This window comes from Gekko japonicus, unplaced genomic scaffold (assembly GCF_001447785.1).
Source record: "Gekko japonicus isolate JY-2015 unplaced genomic scaffold, Gekko_japonicus_V1.1 scaffold2688, whole genome shotgun sequence".
NCBI classification, from domain to species: Eukaryota; Metazoa; Chordata; class Lepidosauria; order Squamata; family Gekkonidae; genus Gekko; species Gekko japonicus.
In genome coordinates, this window is record NW_015171584.1 from 152,051 (window position 1) to 167,804 (window position 15,754).

General features: G+C 40.7%; 1 protein-coding gene across 1 annotated transcript; it reads right to left on the bottom strand.

Annotated features, from left to right (window-relative positions):
- Positions 1-5,924: 5,924 nt before the first annotated feature.
- LOC107117685 (olfactory receptor 11L1-like) lies at positions 5,925-6,755 on the bottom strand. The gene has a single exon (XM_015419842.1). It carries the CDS (start codon positions 6,753-6,755, stop codon positions 5,925-5,927), a length of 831 nt encoding a protein of 276 aa, XP_015275328.1.
- Positions 6,756-15,754: the final 8,999 nt, after the last annotated feature.

Consider the following 15,754-nt stretch of genomic DNA (forward strand, 5'->3'; position numbering starts at 1 on the left):
GATTGGGGGGGCAAGGCGGGCGACGGAAGGCCGATGCCTCCGTTGCCCGGCCCTCTACAGAATCCACCCCCAAAACCTCCAGGTATTTCCCTCCTTAGAGCTGGCAACCCTACATTCCCCTCAGTGCCTGTTGGTAGGCAACTAAGCTTGGTCCTGTCACCTACTTTGGCCTTTGGGAGAAAACACATTGGGGCCAATCCTGATAGGGTTGCCAACTCCAGATGGGAAATTCCTGGAGACTTGAGGGATGGAGCCTGAAGAGGGTGAGGTTTGAGGAGGGGTGGGACCTCAGACAGGTACACTGCCATAGACTCCACCCTCCAAACCAGTCAGTCCCACATAGGGAACCATTGTTGCCAATCTCCAGGTGAGGGCTGGAGAGCACTCAGTATTACAACTGTTCTGCAGAAGGGAGGGCAGAAGTCAGCTGAAGTCAAAGGGGCAGATAATGGTAGGTTGATGGCTAGCTGGGAAGGAGATGGGGTTGCCAACTACATCCTGACAAATTCCTGGGGATTTGAGGGGTGGAGCCTGGAGAGGGTGGGGTTTGCAGAGGGGTGGGACCTCAGACAGGTAGAATGCCATAGACTCCACCCTCCAAACCAGCCATTTTGTCCTGGGTAACAATTGTTGCCAATCTCCAGGTGAGGGCTACAGATTACTCACAATTACAACTGCTCTTCAGGTAGCAGAGATCAGTTCCTCTGGAGAAAACAGTGGACTCTGTCATTATACCCTGCTAAGGTCACCACAGCAAATTGACACTGTTTGCCCAAAGCCAGAGCACTGCCCCAGAGCCTCTTTCTAGATCCCGTTGTATTGCTTTCACAACGGGCTTTACTGCTAGTAAATAAATAAATAAATAGGATAGGTTTCAGAGTTTCTATGGATTTCATACTATAAAAACAGGCAACTAAATGAGAGAATAATACAAGCATTGCATTTTGATTTTACACAATGGCCTTAGACCCACCTGAATTTGAGGTGAAAGTGCTACACCTAGTCCTAGATACTTCTACAAGTAGTAATTAAAAATCTTGAGCCATTTTTTTCAGTGTATAAATTAGTTGACAGTATTTCCCCCCTGATTTATACTGTTTACATACTCCAAAATGCATTTTCCACACTTTATATGTCCAACCGTTCTAGTTCAGTTTGCTTCCCTTCTGTCAATTCAACCTCCATATCTCAATGTGCTGCTTCTTACACATTAGCAGGATTCATTACTTAATTCTGAACTTCTAGCCTGATCCCTGTAGTTATATTAACTTGGCTCATTTAACATCTTTCTGTAGAGTCCTTTATCAGGGAAACTGAGCTTCCAGAATGCAAGTTCTGAGACTGTATAAAAACATTACCTCTCACTGGGTCACAGTCAGTGTATGGCATGAATGCATGTAGAATTACTGTAATCGGAGATATTTCACCAATAAATCATTGTATAATTCCTTAGAATGAGAAATGCTGCATTCTAGGATACATCTATGTATCCGGCATGAAGGAAGAATTCGCTGACAAGGTTCTCCAACTGTACACTGCTTTTGAGCGGAGTCCTTTGCACATTTCAAACACTAAGTGCAGTCTTTCCATCACCACCTTTTATTGGCAAAAGCATGATCACCTAGCTTGGTGGTAACACAGGAGGATGAAACTATCACAGATCAGTATGTGAAGCCCTACTAAAATCTATATTACCCCACATGAATCTCAGAAGATAAACAATCCCTTCCCACCAACACAGAGAATACTCAGACTTACTGATGCTGATGTAATATTGCATACGTAGATCCTCCCAAGAATAAAAGCTAATATGTAATGTAATTAATTAATATGTAATGCAATTAATCACTTTTCTTCCTTCTTCTTTCATGTCTTTCTTCTCCACCCTTGCATTCTACCCCAACAAGAACTTCCTTACCTATCTCTGCTCCTTCCCAATAGTTCCAATTTCTTAATACTAAGGTTTACATGTTTGTCTCTGTAGAATTATTTGTATTCTACATTGAGGCAGAAAATGTCCCTTGACATTTCTGATAAGTGGTGTTCTAATTTGTAGACAAAGATGAGTCATTTAAGAAATTAAGTTGTACATAAGGGAGTGAGGCATTAGATACACAACAAAAATAAGCTTTTCAATTCTCAGGAGTCCAGGAAATAACAAATAAACATTTGAAAATCTGTCTCCTTCTTGTTCCTTATCTGGTTTCTCTATTTCCCCCACTTCATTCTACCAACATTATTAACTACCATCATAATTTATCTCTTCCCTATGCATAACACTTATATGCACTGGGTACATTTTAGGATGCATGCTTGGTAATATTGAGAGTGAGAGCGAGATCTGAAGCTTGTGATCATTCCGTATTCTAGTTTAAATCAGTAATCATGTAGAGCAGAAGAGTTTCAGTAATTGCTCTGGAAATGTGGAATAGCCTTCACAAAAATCCAATTGATGACATTCCTCTAGGAGCAACGGTGTAGACTTTCCAATTTCCCGGGGGGGGCTGGGGCTGGGCCAGAGGCATTGCTTTGCTAGGAGCAAGGGTGGCTCCCGGGGGAGGCTGAACACTTTCCTGAAAATTTCGGCGGGGGCTGATGCCCCGCCGCCCCCACGAAGATTACGCCTATGTCTAGGAGGGCAGTGAAAGTGCATTTCTGCTTATTTGGTACAGGTGCTTGATGCTGGTCACCATTTCTTTCCATTTCCTTTTGTATTATAATAACCTAGAGACTAATTATGTTGGGATTTTCTTTACACTATTAATCTTCACAAAATCTGGCTTGGTTTCTTGACACTGATAGAAAACACAGAGTGAGCAATATTCTACTATCTAATAAATAAATAAATAAATAAATATAAATAAATAAATATGTCCAAAAGGCACACAGAGTTTTTCAGTGTTCCTCTGCATTGCTGTGAGTGCTTCCAATCTCTGACAAGAAAATTCCTGGGGTCACAAGCTCAGTGCAAGAATCAGCCATGAGATTTGGTGGGATAGAGTGAGGAGGGACAAAGGGAGGGAATTCCCCCTCCCCTAGCAGAAGAGGATGGAAATGTCAGCTACTTGCCTTTACTCACTTTGCTCCCCTTGACCTCCAAGGTTGTTCCTACATATGAGGCCAAGATCCTAGGAATGATAATTCTAGAAGTCATCAATGCAAAGAAATGTGGGGAAAGCAACACCTTCTGCCAACAGAGTAGTATGATACTGCCCAATATAGGAATCATTCATTGCTTTGAAACTAGATACACAAACATCTTTTACTGCAGAGGTTGAACGTCATTTTTTTCTTCAAATCCCAATGCTAATAAAGTTAGGAAATGAAACAAGACCACGGCATGGCTTAAACTAGTTTTCTTTGAATAGTTGATCTATGTCAGAATTATAATATATGCTAACATATTTAAAGGGCAGGGTGAGCCAGGCAGCCCAACCATGGATTCCTTTGTTGGGCAGATCCACCCCATGTTTGAATGTGCCCGGCGGCTTTTGCCATTCTTGTTTATCCTTCCCTGCATATAAAATGGGCTGAGTGGTGCAAAACCTAATCCTGATTTACTGTAAGTCTGCTACCAGATTTGGGAAGATGTTGCTCCTTCTTAAACCCACCACACTATATGGCCTGTGATGGGTTATTCTAGACACATGCTACCTCAACATCTAGTGCTTCAAGGTGCTTGCCAATAATTTCTACCTATCATGAGCAACTTACCCTATCCCTACCACACTAGTGATGACCTAAACAGTAGAACACTAGGCCTATTTAATATATCACCCTCCTCTAGTAATATAACAAAGCAGGTGAAAAAGGCTCCCACATAGCCAGTCAGGAAAACCCCCAAATTTAATGATTGGCCCCACAATTGGTGTCTGACTAATTCCACAATACCAGCAGGGAAAGTAGTTGGTTTAGCAGCACGTCAGACAAAAACGTTCCCAAAAAGAGCAAGGAATACTGATATATTCCCAAAATTGTACATTTCTACTGGCTGAATTTGTTTTAGCTCGTCAGTTTGGCCTTCACTGATAAAGAAGGGTCTGAGGCAAACAGATCCACAGCCATAATGCCATGACTGCCCCCTTCAATGAAAATATGGAATTGTCATTGAATATGATATTCTTATTTGACTTTCCCTAATAACTCCTTCAGCCTTGTGAAATTTGGAATGCTGGATTCACAATATTCCTCAGCTCATTAACATGGGCCAGCAGCTTCAATCAGGAATTAACTGCAGATGTTAGGGTATGAAGTGTGTTGCTATTTCCAAATGACTTCAGGATAGAAAAGGAGAACGTGTATCAAAGATTGCAACCCATTTCTTTGAAGATTAAATAATTTTCTGATTTCAAACTAACTAGTTCACACAGTCCATTAAATATTTGCTTATGAAGTTGCAGTTATTACAGTCCTATTAGGACTGCTAAAGGAAATATCTCTGGTAAGTTACGAACATGTTTTGCACTTGAAATGTATTTGTTCATGAATGTTTCTCATCACCCATGTTATATGTATTTTAAATCCTTTTTTTACATTCTAGCTCCTTTCCCTTTTCCCTTTGTGTTACCCCATTCTTTAAAAAGGGGAAATATATATATATTTAAAGACTGCAGCCCATTTCTACAGGGAGTTGAATAGCCAATGGCCATTCTTTTAATATGCTGAGTATCGAGTGAACATTTAGCTAAATTCTAAAGAAATTCATCTTGCAGAGCCTCCAAAAGACCAACAAAGTGGAGGATTTTCTGACAAGTTCAGGAAGATCATTTCACAAAGGAGGGGCTACTACAGTAAATAACCTGGAATAGCCTGTAGGGGTTGCCAGTCTGTCACTGGCAACCCCTGGAAATTACCATACCCAGATGCCAGGACTGGGAATTAGCATCAAAGGGATGAGATGTTTATGACTTTGACATAGATCTTGCAGGCAACAGTATGTGCTTGCATTGTTCTGGGACTCTGTGTCTAAAAATCTCTGTATTTTTACTATGTATTAGGGATGGGCATAGACCGGAACCTGAGCCAACAACTGGGCCGGACTTTGCCCAGTTCTGATTCATGAACCTTGGTTTGCCAACAGAGCCTTCCCCTGAACAATCACTGAGCTTCTGCTCAGTTCGGTTGTGGTATGGCTTCCCTTATGTGATGCATGCCACTTCCAAGTGACATTGGGCTGCAGCCCTGATGCACCCTCATCACCCCTAAGGGTGTGTGGGTGTATAATAGGGGTGCCAGGTCCCTCCTGGCAACCAGTTGGGGGTGTAGAGACTTACCAGGAGAAAGAGAAAGCCCCAGGCCATGTCACCCACATCACACTGGAAGTGATATCATCACACCATCAACTCCTAGGTGATGCTCTGGTATTTGGGCAAAAACTCCATGGCAACACTGGTTTTTACCATTGAGTTTTTGCCCAAATATCAGAGTGTCACCCAGAAGTCACGGACATTATGACATCACTTCCTGGGTGACATGGGCAATGTGGCCTGGGCTTTCCTCTTTCTACTGGTAAGTCCCCCACCATTACCAGCCTGCTGATCAGCATCTGACAACACAAGTACATAACTTGGCTAGCCTGCATTGTACTGCAAAGGTTTACTGCATGGGTTAGTTTCTAAAAAATGAGGATGGGGAGAAAGACAGGCAGTGTGGCTGCAGGGAGATATGAGGTTGGAGCCATGCTAAATTTTCCAGGAGCAGAATAGAACCTCCACGCCTCTTTCATCCCACTTCAGCCGGCTAATCTCCACAGGGGACCCTGAGGGATTACTTGATGGGAATCACATCATCTCCATTCTCAAAGAATTTCCCTTTATGTGCAGGGAGTGAAAGAACACAGAAACATAGACAGCAATAAGAACAAACTTATTGCATTTCCATTGATAGATATGTCATTTTCATTCCAAAAAGGGTAGTGATATATATCAAGTCATACAGTGTGTAAATCTCTTCAAGCAGTTTCTTCCAGCCTCCCTGACTTCCTTATTTCTTAGGCTGTATATCAGGGGATTGACCACTGGAGTCAAGATTGTGTAGAAGAGAGAGAAGACTTTCTTCATTTCTCTTAGGTTTCGGGATCTTGGTACCATGTAAACAAGCATGATTGATCCATAATACAAGGCAACCACAGTGAGGTGAGAGGAACAGGTGGAGAAAGCCTTTCTCCTCCCAATGGTAGATGCGATTCTAAGGATAGACACAATGATGAAAATGTAGGAGGAAAGGGTGAGGAGAAAGGGAGGCAGGGTGAACGCAATAGCACATATGAAAGATGAAAGTTCAAATAAATGGGTGTCACTACAGGAGATGTATCTAATGTCAGAACTAATATCACAAAAATAATTGTCTATTTCATTAGGGCCACAGAAGGATAACCAGGATATTTTTAAAGTCAAGCTTGTACTGACTAAGACTCCGCTGACCCAAGACATGGCTACAAGCTGGAAACACAACCTGCCATTCATAAGAGTAGCATAATGGAGTGGTTTACATATTGCTAAATACCTGTCATAAGACATCATGGAGAGGAGGTAGCATTCAGTACCTCCCAGGCATGTGACAATGAAAAATTGTATGAAACAGGCTTTGACAGATATGCTTCTTTCCCCCATCCAGAGGTTTAGCAACATTTTAGGCAGGATGGTGGAACTATAGAAAATTTCCAAGAAGGACAAGTTTCCCAAGAAGAAGTACATGGGGGTGTGAAGGTGCTGGACAGTCACAACCAGCACAAAAATGAGGAGGTTCCCAGCCATGGTGGCCAAATAGATCACGAAGAAGAGCAGGAAGAGAAGAATCTGCACTCTAGGGAGACCTCCAAATCCCAACAGGATAAATTCAGACACTGTTGTTTGATTTTTCTGTTCTCTATTTCCCATCATCTGCTCCTTGAGGAAACAAAGCACAACACTTAATACAGTGCAGAACGAAAAGGGTGACAAGTCATTTGACAGCATGTTGCAATCAAAAGAAACTCTCTACAAAGGCATGCCCATACAACTTTGTTTAGGCTGTAACCCAACCATAATGTCACCAAGCAGTATATAGAAGGTGGCTATCATTCCTATAAACCAGAGACTACTTATCACTTAGTCACGATATTGGAGCTAGGGTTGCTTTAGGTATTGAGGTATAGAGATGGATGAAGAATGACTCTGACCCTAGAAGCAGTGGGGAACTCATATACTTTACTGCAATTGTTGGGGCTTTAAGGACAAATCCCCTGAATTTTGTAAATTTTCCCACACATTTGATCAAATTTTACTGCAAGAGACTTGGGCTACAGATGAAATTTTTGTCCATGTTTTCCCAGAATGTCTATCCCTGCTAGCAAAGATTCCTCTGTAGGTAGACCACAAGCTGCTATCTAATGTTTGATCTCCACTACCTTAGAGGCAAAATAGTCTCAGAACCCCCATGGCCCTCATCTTGGCTGCTAAATTTTTGTTGCTTATTATTGTAATATATGTTCTATCATCTCCCAATGTGATGGTACTGGGTGTTAGCTGGAGTAAACTGGAAACCCTTTGGTTTAAAGAATTAAAACAGCCATGATATTCACTTTCTCTCTAATAAAATATTAACCATTTATCAGTTATAATTTTATTTGAATGTCTTACATAGAGTTTAAAATATAAAATAATGCATTTTGATACTGAACCCAACATGTGTGATAGTTAAATAAGACTATTAGTGGAATCCTAGGTACAGTTTTGGGGGTGTCAGCCTCATGGAATAGACCTGAGTGGAATTCTTAGCAGGATAGGATGCATAGGATAGGTTTCTGAGCTTCTCTGGATTTCATATTATAAAAACAGGCAACTGAATTAGAGAAGAACACAAGCATTGGATTTTTATTTTACACAATGGCCTTAGACCCATCTGAACTTTAGGTGAAACAGTGCTACAACTTGTCCCAGATACTTCCAGAAGTAGTTTTTAAAAATCTTGCACCATTTTTTCTTGACAGTATTTTCCCCTTCATTTATACTGTACACATACTCCAAAATGCATTTTTCATATTGGATGTGCCCAACCCTTCTAGTTCAGTTCATTTCCCTTCTGTAGATTCAACCTCCATGTCTCAATGTGCTGCTTCTTACACGTTAATATCTACTACTGGAAATACTGAATTAATTCCCCAATTGTGAAATACTGGCCTGATACCTATAATTTTCTTACCTTGACCCATTTAGCATCTTTCTATAGAGTCCTTTATATCTTGGGGTAACTGAGCTTCCAGAATGGCAAGTTCTGAGACTCTGTTACAACACTACCTCTCTATAGCTTTAAATTAATTATAAAATCAAATTGAAATAGTAAATGATAGAGTTAGAAAATAGATATCTGTTTTAAAAGTTAGATAAGATGGAATGCTGGAAAAGATAGAACAGATATCTTAACAGAAGTGAAATATTCTAAGTAAATATGAGTAAATTCCTTATAAATATATTAATGGAATATAAATGGTAATAGTTTATATGTTTGTGTGTTTTGTATGTTTGTAAATGGAAACAAAATTATAAATAAAAAAACTACTACTTCTCCTTGCAAATTGGTTGTCTAAGTATGCTTTATCTGGATCACAGTCAGTGTATGGTGCAAAATTACTATAATCAGAGATATTTAATCAGTCATTGTATAATAGTTCAATATCAAAATTGCACAAATTAATCATTGTATAATTCCTTAGAATGAGAAACATTGAACTCTAGGATGCGTCTATGTATCTGGCATTGAGGAAGAATTCACAGACAAGGTTCTCCAACCAAACACTGGTTTTGAGCAGAGTTCTTTGCACATTTCAGACACTAAGTGCAATCTTTCCACCATCACCTTTTATCTGCAAAAGCACCTAGCTTGGTGGTAGCAAAGGAGGATAAAACCATCACACATCAGTGTGTGAAGCCCTACTGAAATCCATATCATCCCATATGAATCCTGGGAAATAAAACAATGTGGGTACTTCCCTTTCCCCCAACATACAGGATACTCAGAATTATTGATGCAGATGTAATATTGTATGTAGGTCATCGCTGGAAGAAAAGCAAATATGTAACATAATTAATCACGCCTCTTTCTTCTTCTTTCATTTTTTCCTTCTCTACCCTTGGATTCTACCCTAACAAGTCCTTACCTTTCTTTGCTCCTTCCCAGCAGTTCTATTTCCTTAATACTAAGGTTTACAAGAATCCATGAAACATGTCTGTCTCTGTAGAATTATTTGTATTCTATATTAAGGTAGAACATGTCCCTTGACATTTCTAGACAAAGATGAGGCACTGAAGAAATTAAGGTTTACATAAGGGAGTGAGGCCTTAGTTACACAACAAAAATAAGCTTTTCAGTTCTCAGCAATCCAGGAAATCACAAGGAAATGTTTGAAAATCTGTCTCTTTCTTGTTCCTTATCTGGTTTCTCTATTTTCCCCCCTTCATTCGACCAACCTATTATTAACTACCATCATACTTTATCTCTTCCCTATGCATATCACTTATATGCACTGGGTACATTTTAGGATGTATGCTTGGTAATATTGAGAGAGAGAGAGAGAGAGAGAGAGAAAGAGAGAGAGAGAGAGAGAGAGAGAGAGATTGTGATCATTCCATATTCTAGTTTAAATCTGTAATCATATAGAGCAGAAGAGTTTCAGTAATTGCTCTGGAAATGTGGAATAGCCTTCCCAAAAATCCACTTGATGACATCCCTCTAGGAGGAAAGGGCATTTCTGTTTATTTGATATAGGTGCTTGATACTAGTCACCATAGCTTTCCATTTGCTTTTGTAATCTAATAACCTGGAGGCTAATTATATTGGGGTTTTCTTTACACTACTAATTTTCACAAAATCTGGTATGGTTTCTTGAAGCTGATAGAAAGCAGGGAGTGAGCAATATCCTACTATCTATGTCCAGAAGGCACACAGAGTTTTCCAGTGTTACTCTGCATTGCTGCGAGTGCTTCCAATCTCTGACAAGAAAATTCCTGGGGTCACAAGCTCAGTGCAAGAATCAGCCATGAGATTTGGTGGGATGGAGTGAAGAGGGACAAGGGGAGGGAATTCCCCCCTCCCTTAGCATAAGGGGATGGAAGAGTAATGTCAGCTTCTGGTCCATACTCACTTTGCTCCCCTCTACTGTCAAAGCTGTTTCTACATGTGGGGTCAAGATCCTAGGAATGATAATTTTAGAAGTTATCTATGCAAAGAAATGTGGGGAAAGCAACACCTTCTGCAAACAGAGTAGTAGGATACTCCCCGATATATGAAACATTCATTGCTTTGAAGCTAGATACACAAATATATTTTGTGTAGTTTGTGTAGTACAGTTTGGTTAAGTGCACAGACTCTAATCTGGGAGAGTCAGTTTTGATTCCCCACTCCTCCACTTGCACCTGCTGGATGACCTTGGGCAAGCCATAGTTCTGTCAGAGCTGTCCTTGAAAGAGCAGTTCTTGGAAAAGCTCTCTCTGCCCCACCTACCTCACAGGGTGTCTGTTGAGGGGAGGGGAAGGGAAAGGAGTTTGTAAGTCACTCTGAGACTCCGAGTGAAAGACGTAGAATAAATCCAATCTCCTCCTCCTCCTTCTCTTCTTCTTCCTCTTCTTCTTCCAGAGTTCGAACTTCATTTCTTCCCCCAAATCCCAATGCTAATAAAACTATGAAAGGAAGCGAGACCACAGCATGGCTCACATTAGTTTTATTTGAATAATTGATCTATGTCAGAATTATTATATATGCTAACATATTTAAAGGGCAGGATGAGCCAGGCAGCCCAACCATGGATTCCTTTGTTGGGCAGATCCACCCCAGCTTCAGATTTGCCCAGAAGCTTTCACCATCCTTGTTTATCCTTCCCTTCATATAAAATGTGCTGAGAGGCACAAACCCCAATCCTGATGTATTGTAAGGCTGCTGCCAGATTTGGAAAGATACCACTCAGCACCAGGAAGCTCCTTCCTAAACCCAACACAGCCTAAGGCCTGTGATGGGTTGTTCTAGACACCTAATGCTTCAGGGTGCTTGCCATTAATCCCTATTTATCATGAGCAACTCACCTTATCCTCACCACCTTAGTTATGACCTCAACAGTAGAGCGCTAGTCCTATTTAATATATCACCCTCCTCTAGTGAAATTAACAAAGCAGAGGGAAAGGGCTCCCGCATAGCCAATCAGAAAAACCCTCAAATTTCCTGCTTGGCTCCACAATTGGTGACTGACTAATCCCACAATACCAGCAGGAAAGGTGGTTGAGTCAGCAGCAGGTGGAAGAAACTTGCCTGAAATGAGCAAGGGATACTGATATATCCCCCAGATTGCACCTTCCTATTGGCTGTCTTTGTTTTAGCTCACCAATTTTGCCTTTTATCATTTGATAAAGAAGGGACTGAGGCAAACAGATCAAAAACCATAACTCCATGAGTGCCCCTTCAATGAAAACATGGAATTGCCCATTGGATATGATATTCTTAACTATTCGACTTTCCCCAATAATTCCTTCAGATGAGTGAAATTTGGAGTGATGGATTCCCAATCCTCCTCAGCTCATTAACATGATCCTGCAGCTTCAATCAAGAATTAACTGCAGATTTAGGGTCTGAAGATTTCCAAATGGTTTCAGGGTAGAAAATGAGAATGTGAATCAAAGACTGCAGCCTGTTTCTACATGGAGTTGAATGGTCAATGGCTATTCTTTTAATATGCTTAGTATCAAGGTGAGCAATTAATGCTCTCACTTGACCCCATGAAATGATTGCAAAGCACTTTACAGATAAAACAATTTCAACTGTTGCAACCTGAATTCTTGAGGAGAAGCAGGGTAATAAAGTCAAAATATTAGATGATTTGAATGATTGGCTGGATTTGTTACTGAGATAGTTGAATGTCAATAAACTGAAACTGAATACAGATATGATGAAGGTACTCTCAATTAAAAGCTTTCTGGGTCATGGTCATGTTCATCCTATAGCCTCTCCCTTCCCCATGTCTTCTCTATCTCAAGGTTCTCCAGCATAGCAAACTATGTCAATCTATCTTTGGTATCTTAAGTCAGAGTCCCTCAGTTAAAGCACACATTACCCAGGAGCTGTCAAAAGGAAGTAGCTTAGCTGCCATGAGAGCTCATGGGCACATGAATCAAAGTTATTTTTATGTGGTCCTCCAAAAGCTCCTCACATCCTGGCAATGAAAAATGTCCCGTGTTACCAGGACAATTATCTACCCTCTCTGAATCTCCCTTACAAAGTATGCTTCACTGGAAAATCTAATCAAGGGCTCAGGAAGGGCTATCTGCCCATCTAACCATGATCAGCTAGGATATGGACTACTCTGATAAATCAATTGGTTGCAACTGGACCAATCTCCCCTTCTTGTTATACCATGCCTTACACCATCTAGATGCTATCATTTATTCATTTATTTATTCAGTTTCTGAATGTGGGTTACAAGGTTGATTCAAGACAATAAAACTATGAGGGACTTAATATATACTAATAAAATATATACTAATATATACTAATAAAAAGCAATTTCTTCAACCCAACCCATAAACTGATTTAGTTATTTTCCCATTCATTCATAACAAAACCTGTGTAAAGAAATTCATCTTGCAGAGCCTCCAAAAGACCAATGAAGCAGAGGATTTTCTGACAAGTTCAGGAAGATCATTTCACAAAGCAGGGGCTACTACAGTGAATGATCTGTAATTGCCTGTAGGGTTTTCCCAGCCTGTCACTTGCAGCCCCTGGGAATTACCATACCCAGATGTGAGGACTGGGAAATATCATCAAAGAGAAGAGATGGATAGACATAGATGTAGCAGGCAACAGTATGCATTTTCATTGTTCTGGTACTCAGTGTCTAAAGATCTCTGTAGTTTTACTATGCATGCTTAGTCAATACTACTTACTTGCCAGCTGCTCCACTACTGTACCTTAACACAGTAGTGAAAGGGGGTCCCAAAGTGAAAGGTGGAATGGGAGAATAGTGGGCTCTGTTCATCTCATGCATGCACACCTGCTTGATCTATGTTCTAACAGGAAATGCTCTGGCTGACTGAAAGCAGCCTGTCTAGTACTGGGACTTGTCCAAAATTACTGTGGCATATACATGAATTATCATAATTTACAGTCTCACAGTGGTGACAGCAAGGAGGCATGCAAAGTTTCCCTAAATCTAGAAATTGTAGGAATGTTTCCCTAACATTAGTATGCAGTGCTGGAAAACCAGATAGGGGTTTTGTTAGGCACTCACCACAGTAGTATCCTATAATTTCTGCTGCAATCAGTTTGTACTCTTGGGAGTAAATAATGTAGAATAAACTCAGAAATCACATGAAAGCACTGAGATGCTGGTCGCCTTCTTGCCACACAAACGAAGCTCAGGGAAGCTCAGGATAGCGCAGAATCTCTGTCTTACGCAGCATTAGGAAGAAGAAGTTAAGGCTTGATTTCCCCCCATCTTCCCATCCCCCTAGCAATCCCTGTGGCCACACCCAAAAGTGGATACTGTGGGAAGGGGAGCCATGTGAAGAAAATGCCATATATCATAGAAGGCTACAATAAGGAACCGGAACTTAATGAAATCACCATGAGTGGAAAGCTCATACTGTAATTGCTGTTTATGAAAGAGTTGTTTTAAGTTATGCATTCTATCCAACCAGCTTGTCCCATGATGGAAAAAGGAGATCAACACACACACACATGGCTATGTGTAGACTTGCATAGATATTTCTAGATTGACTGATTTATTCAGTTGATAGTCTCCATTTCCTGATGAAAGACTAGGCAGATTACAAAATTTAACAATGCAAAAGAACCAGTATAAGACATGTAATAAACATGGGTATAAGGGTGGATTACAAAGTTAGAAAACAATGCCATTATTGACTTTGGATGCCCTGTGGATGGTGACATTGCCAGGGCACTCTTAATTAATTGCTTCCCAATGTAAGTATGCACTTCTGCCTAGCTGCATTGAGGCTGGCCCTGCATTCTATTCATAGATGGGTACAGAAGAGAAAATTGGGCAAAAGGGCAGGTCCAATAGATATCTTAAAACATTGTCATTGATGTGGATTCACTTATATTACTACACTTCTATGTAACTGTGACAACCAAATGATATTGTGGTCAGTCTACTATTCTATCTCCATTTTCAAGCAATCACATTATGCACAGAGATATGCCTAAGCAGTCATTCATCATCAGTGCCTCATTATACAGAGTTACTCTAGACTGAGTCCATTGAAGTCAAAGGTCTTGGACTAGCGTCTCTGCATAGAACTGCAGTGTTATACAATTTTCACTTTAAAATGGATGTGGGAAATGCCACGCTGTCAGATACCCTGAAAAAGTTCTCAACTTCCTTCTCAAGGCTTCTTTCACTTCCATGTTTCGTAGGCTGTATATGAGGGGATTGACCATGGGGGTCAACACTGTGTAGAAGAGAGAGAAGACCTTCTTTGCTTCCCTTAGGTTTTTGGATCTTGGTAGCAGATAGACAAGCATCAATGTTCCATAATATAAGGCAACCACTGTGAGGTGAGAGGAGCAGGTGGAGAAAGCCTTTTGCCTCCCAGTGGTGGATGGAATCCTGAGGATAGAAACTATGATGGAAATGTAAGATGACAGGGTGAGTAGAAAGGGAGGCAGAGTGAACACACAAGTAAATATGAATGCTGACAGTTCAAATGAAGTTGTGTCGCTACATGAGAGATACCTTATGTCAGGAATAACATCACAAAAATAGTGATCAATCACATTGGGGCCACAGAAGGATAGCCATGATATTTTCAAAGTCAAACTTGTGCTAACCAAAAGTCCACTCACCCAAGACACAGCTGCTAGTTGGAAACTCAACCTACTATTCATTAGAACTGCATAATGAAGTGGTTTACAGATTGCTAAATACCTGTCATAAGACATCATGGAGAGAAGGTAGCATTCAGTCCCTCCCAGGCAAGCAAAGATGAAAAATTGTACGAAACAAGAGCTGAAAGATATTTTTTTTTCCCCAGTCAAAAGGCTTGACAACATCGTAGGCAGGACTGTGGAGCTACATAAGGATTCCAAGAAGGACAGATTTCCCAAGAAGAAGTACATGGGGGTATGAAGGTGTCGATCAGCCGCAACTAACACAATAATGAGAATATTAGTCGCCATAGTTACCAAGTAGATCAGTAAGAATAGCAGGAAGAGAGGAATCTGCAGCTTTGGAAGATCTCCAAATCCCAAGAGTATGAATTCGGAAACAGTTGTATGGTTTGGCTGTACATTCTTGGCCATGTGTCCATCTAGAAAAAAGTCAAACTGAATTTGTAACAACTGGGGTAAGAATGGAGGTGCCTTACGTGCAGGAGTCTGAGACTGGTGTTGCCTAATGTTGTGAGAACGAAATTACTTCTTTGCCCAAAGTCCCTTTCCATCAGCAAAGAATGAAAAGGGGGGGGGAAGTACTTTGAATTTTGTTCAGTTGCAAAAAAAAAAAAAGCATGGAGGCGAGGAGGAAATGCTGACATGTTATTCTCCTGCTCAAACAAGCAGCAACAACCCTGAATCTGTTACTGGATCTATTGCACCGCTCATTTCCCAATCTCTGGGAGTTCCCAAAGATAACAAAGATACAGCCAGTGTTTTTTTTATTCCACTATTTTGCCCAAATTTCTTTATCACAATAGTCCCTATCTCATCCCTGATCCCAAGATTGACCTCATAGCCTTTTTTGGTGATGCCTCTTTCCTTTTTCTGCAGTGGAACA

What these genes read in the sequence shown, in the direction of transcription:
- LOC107117685 (XM_015419842.1), bottom strand. Translation starts at nt 6,755, where the DNA reads ATGGCTGGGAACCTCCTCATTTTTGTGCTGGTTGTGACTGTCCAGCAC.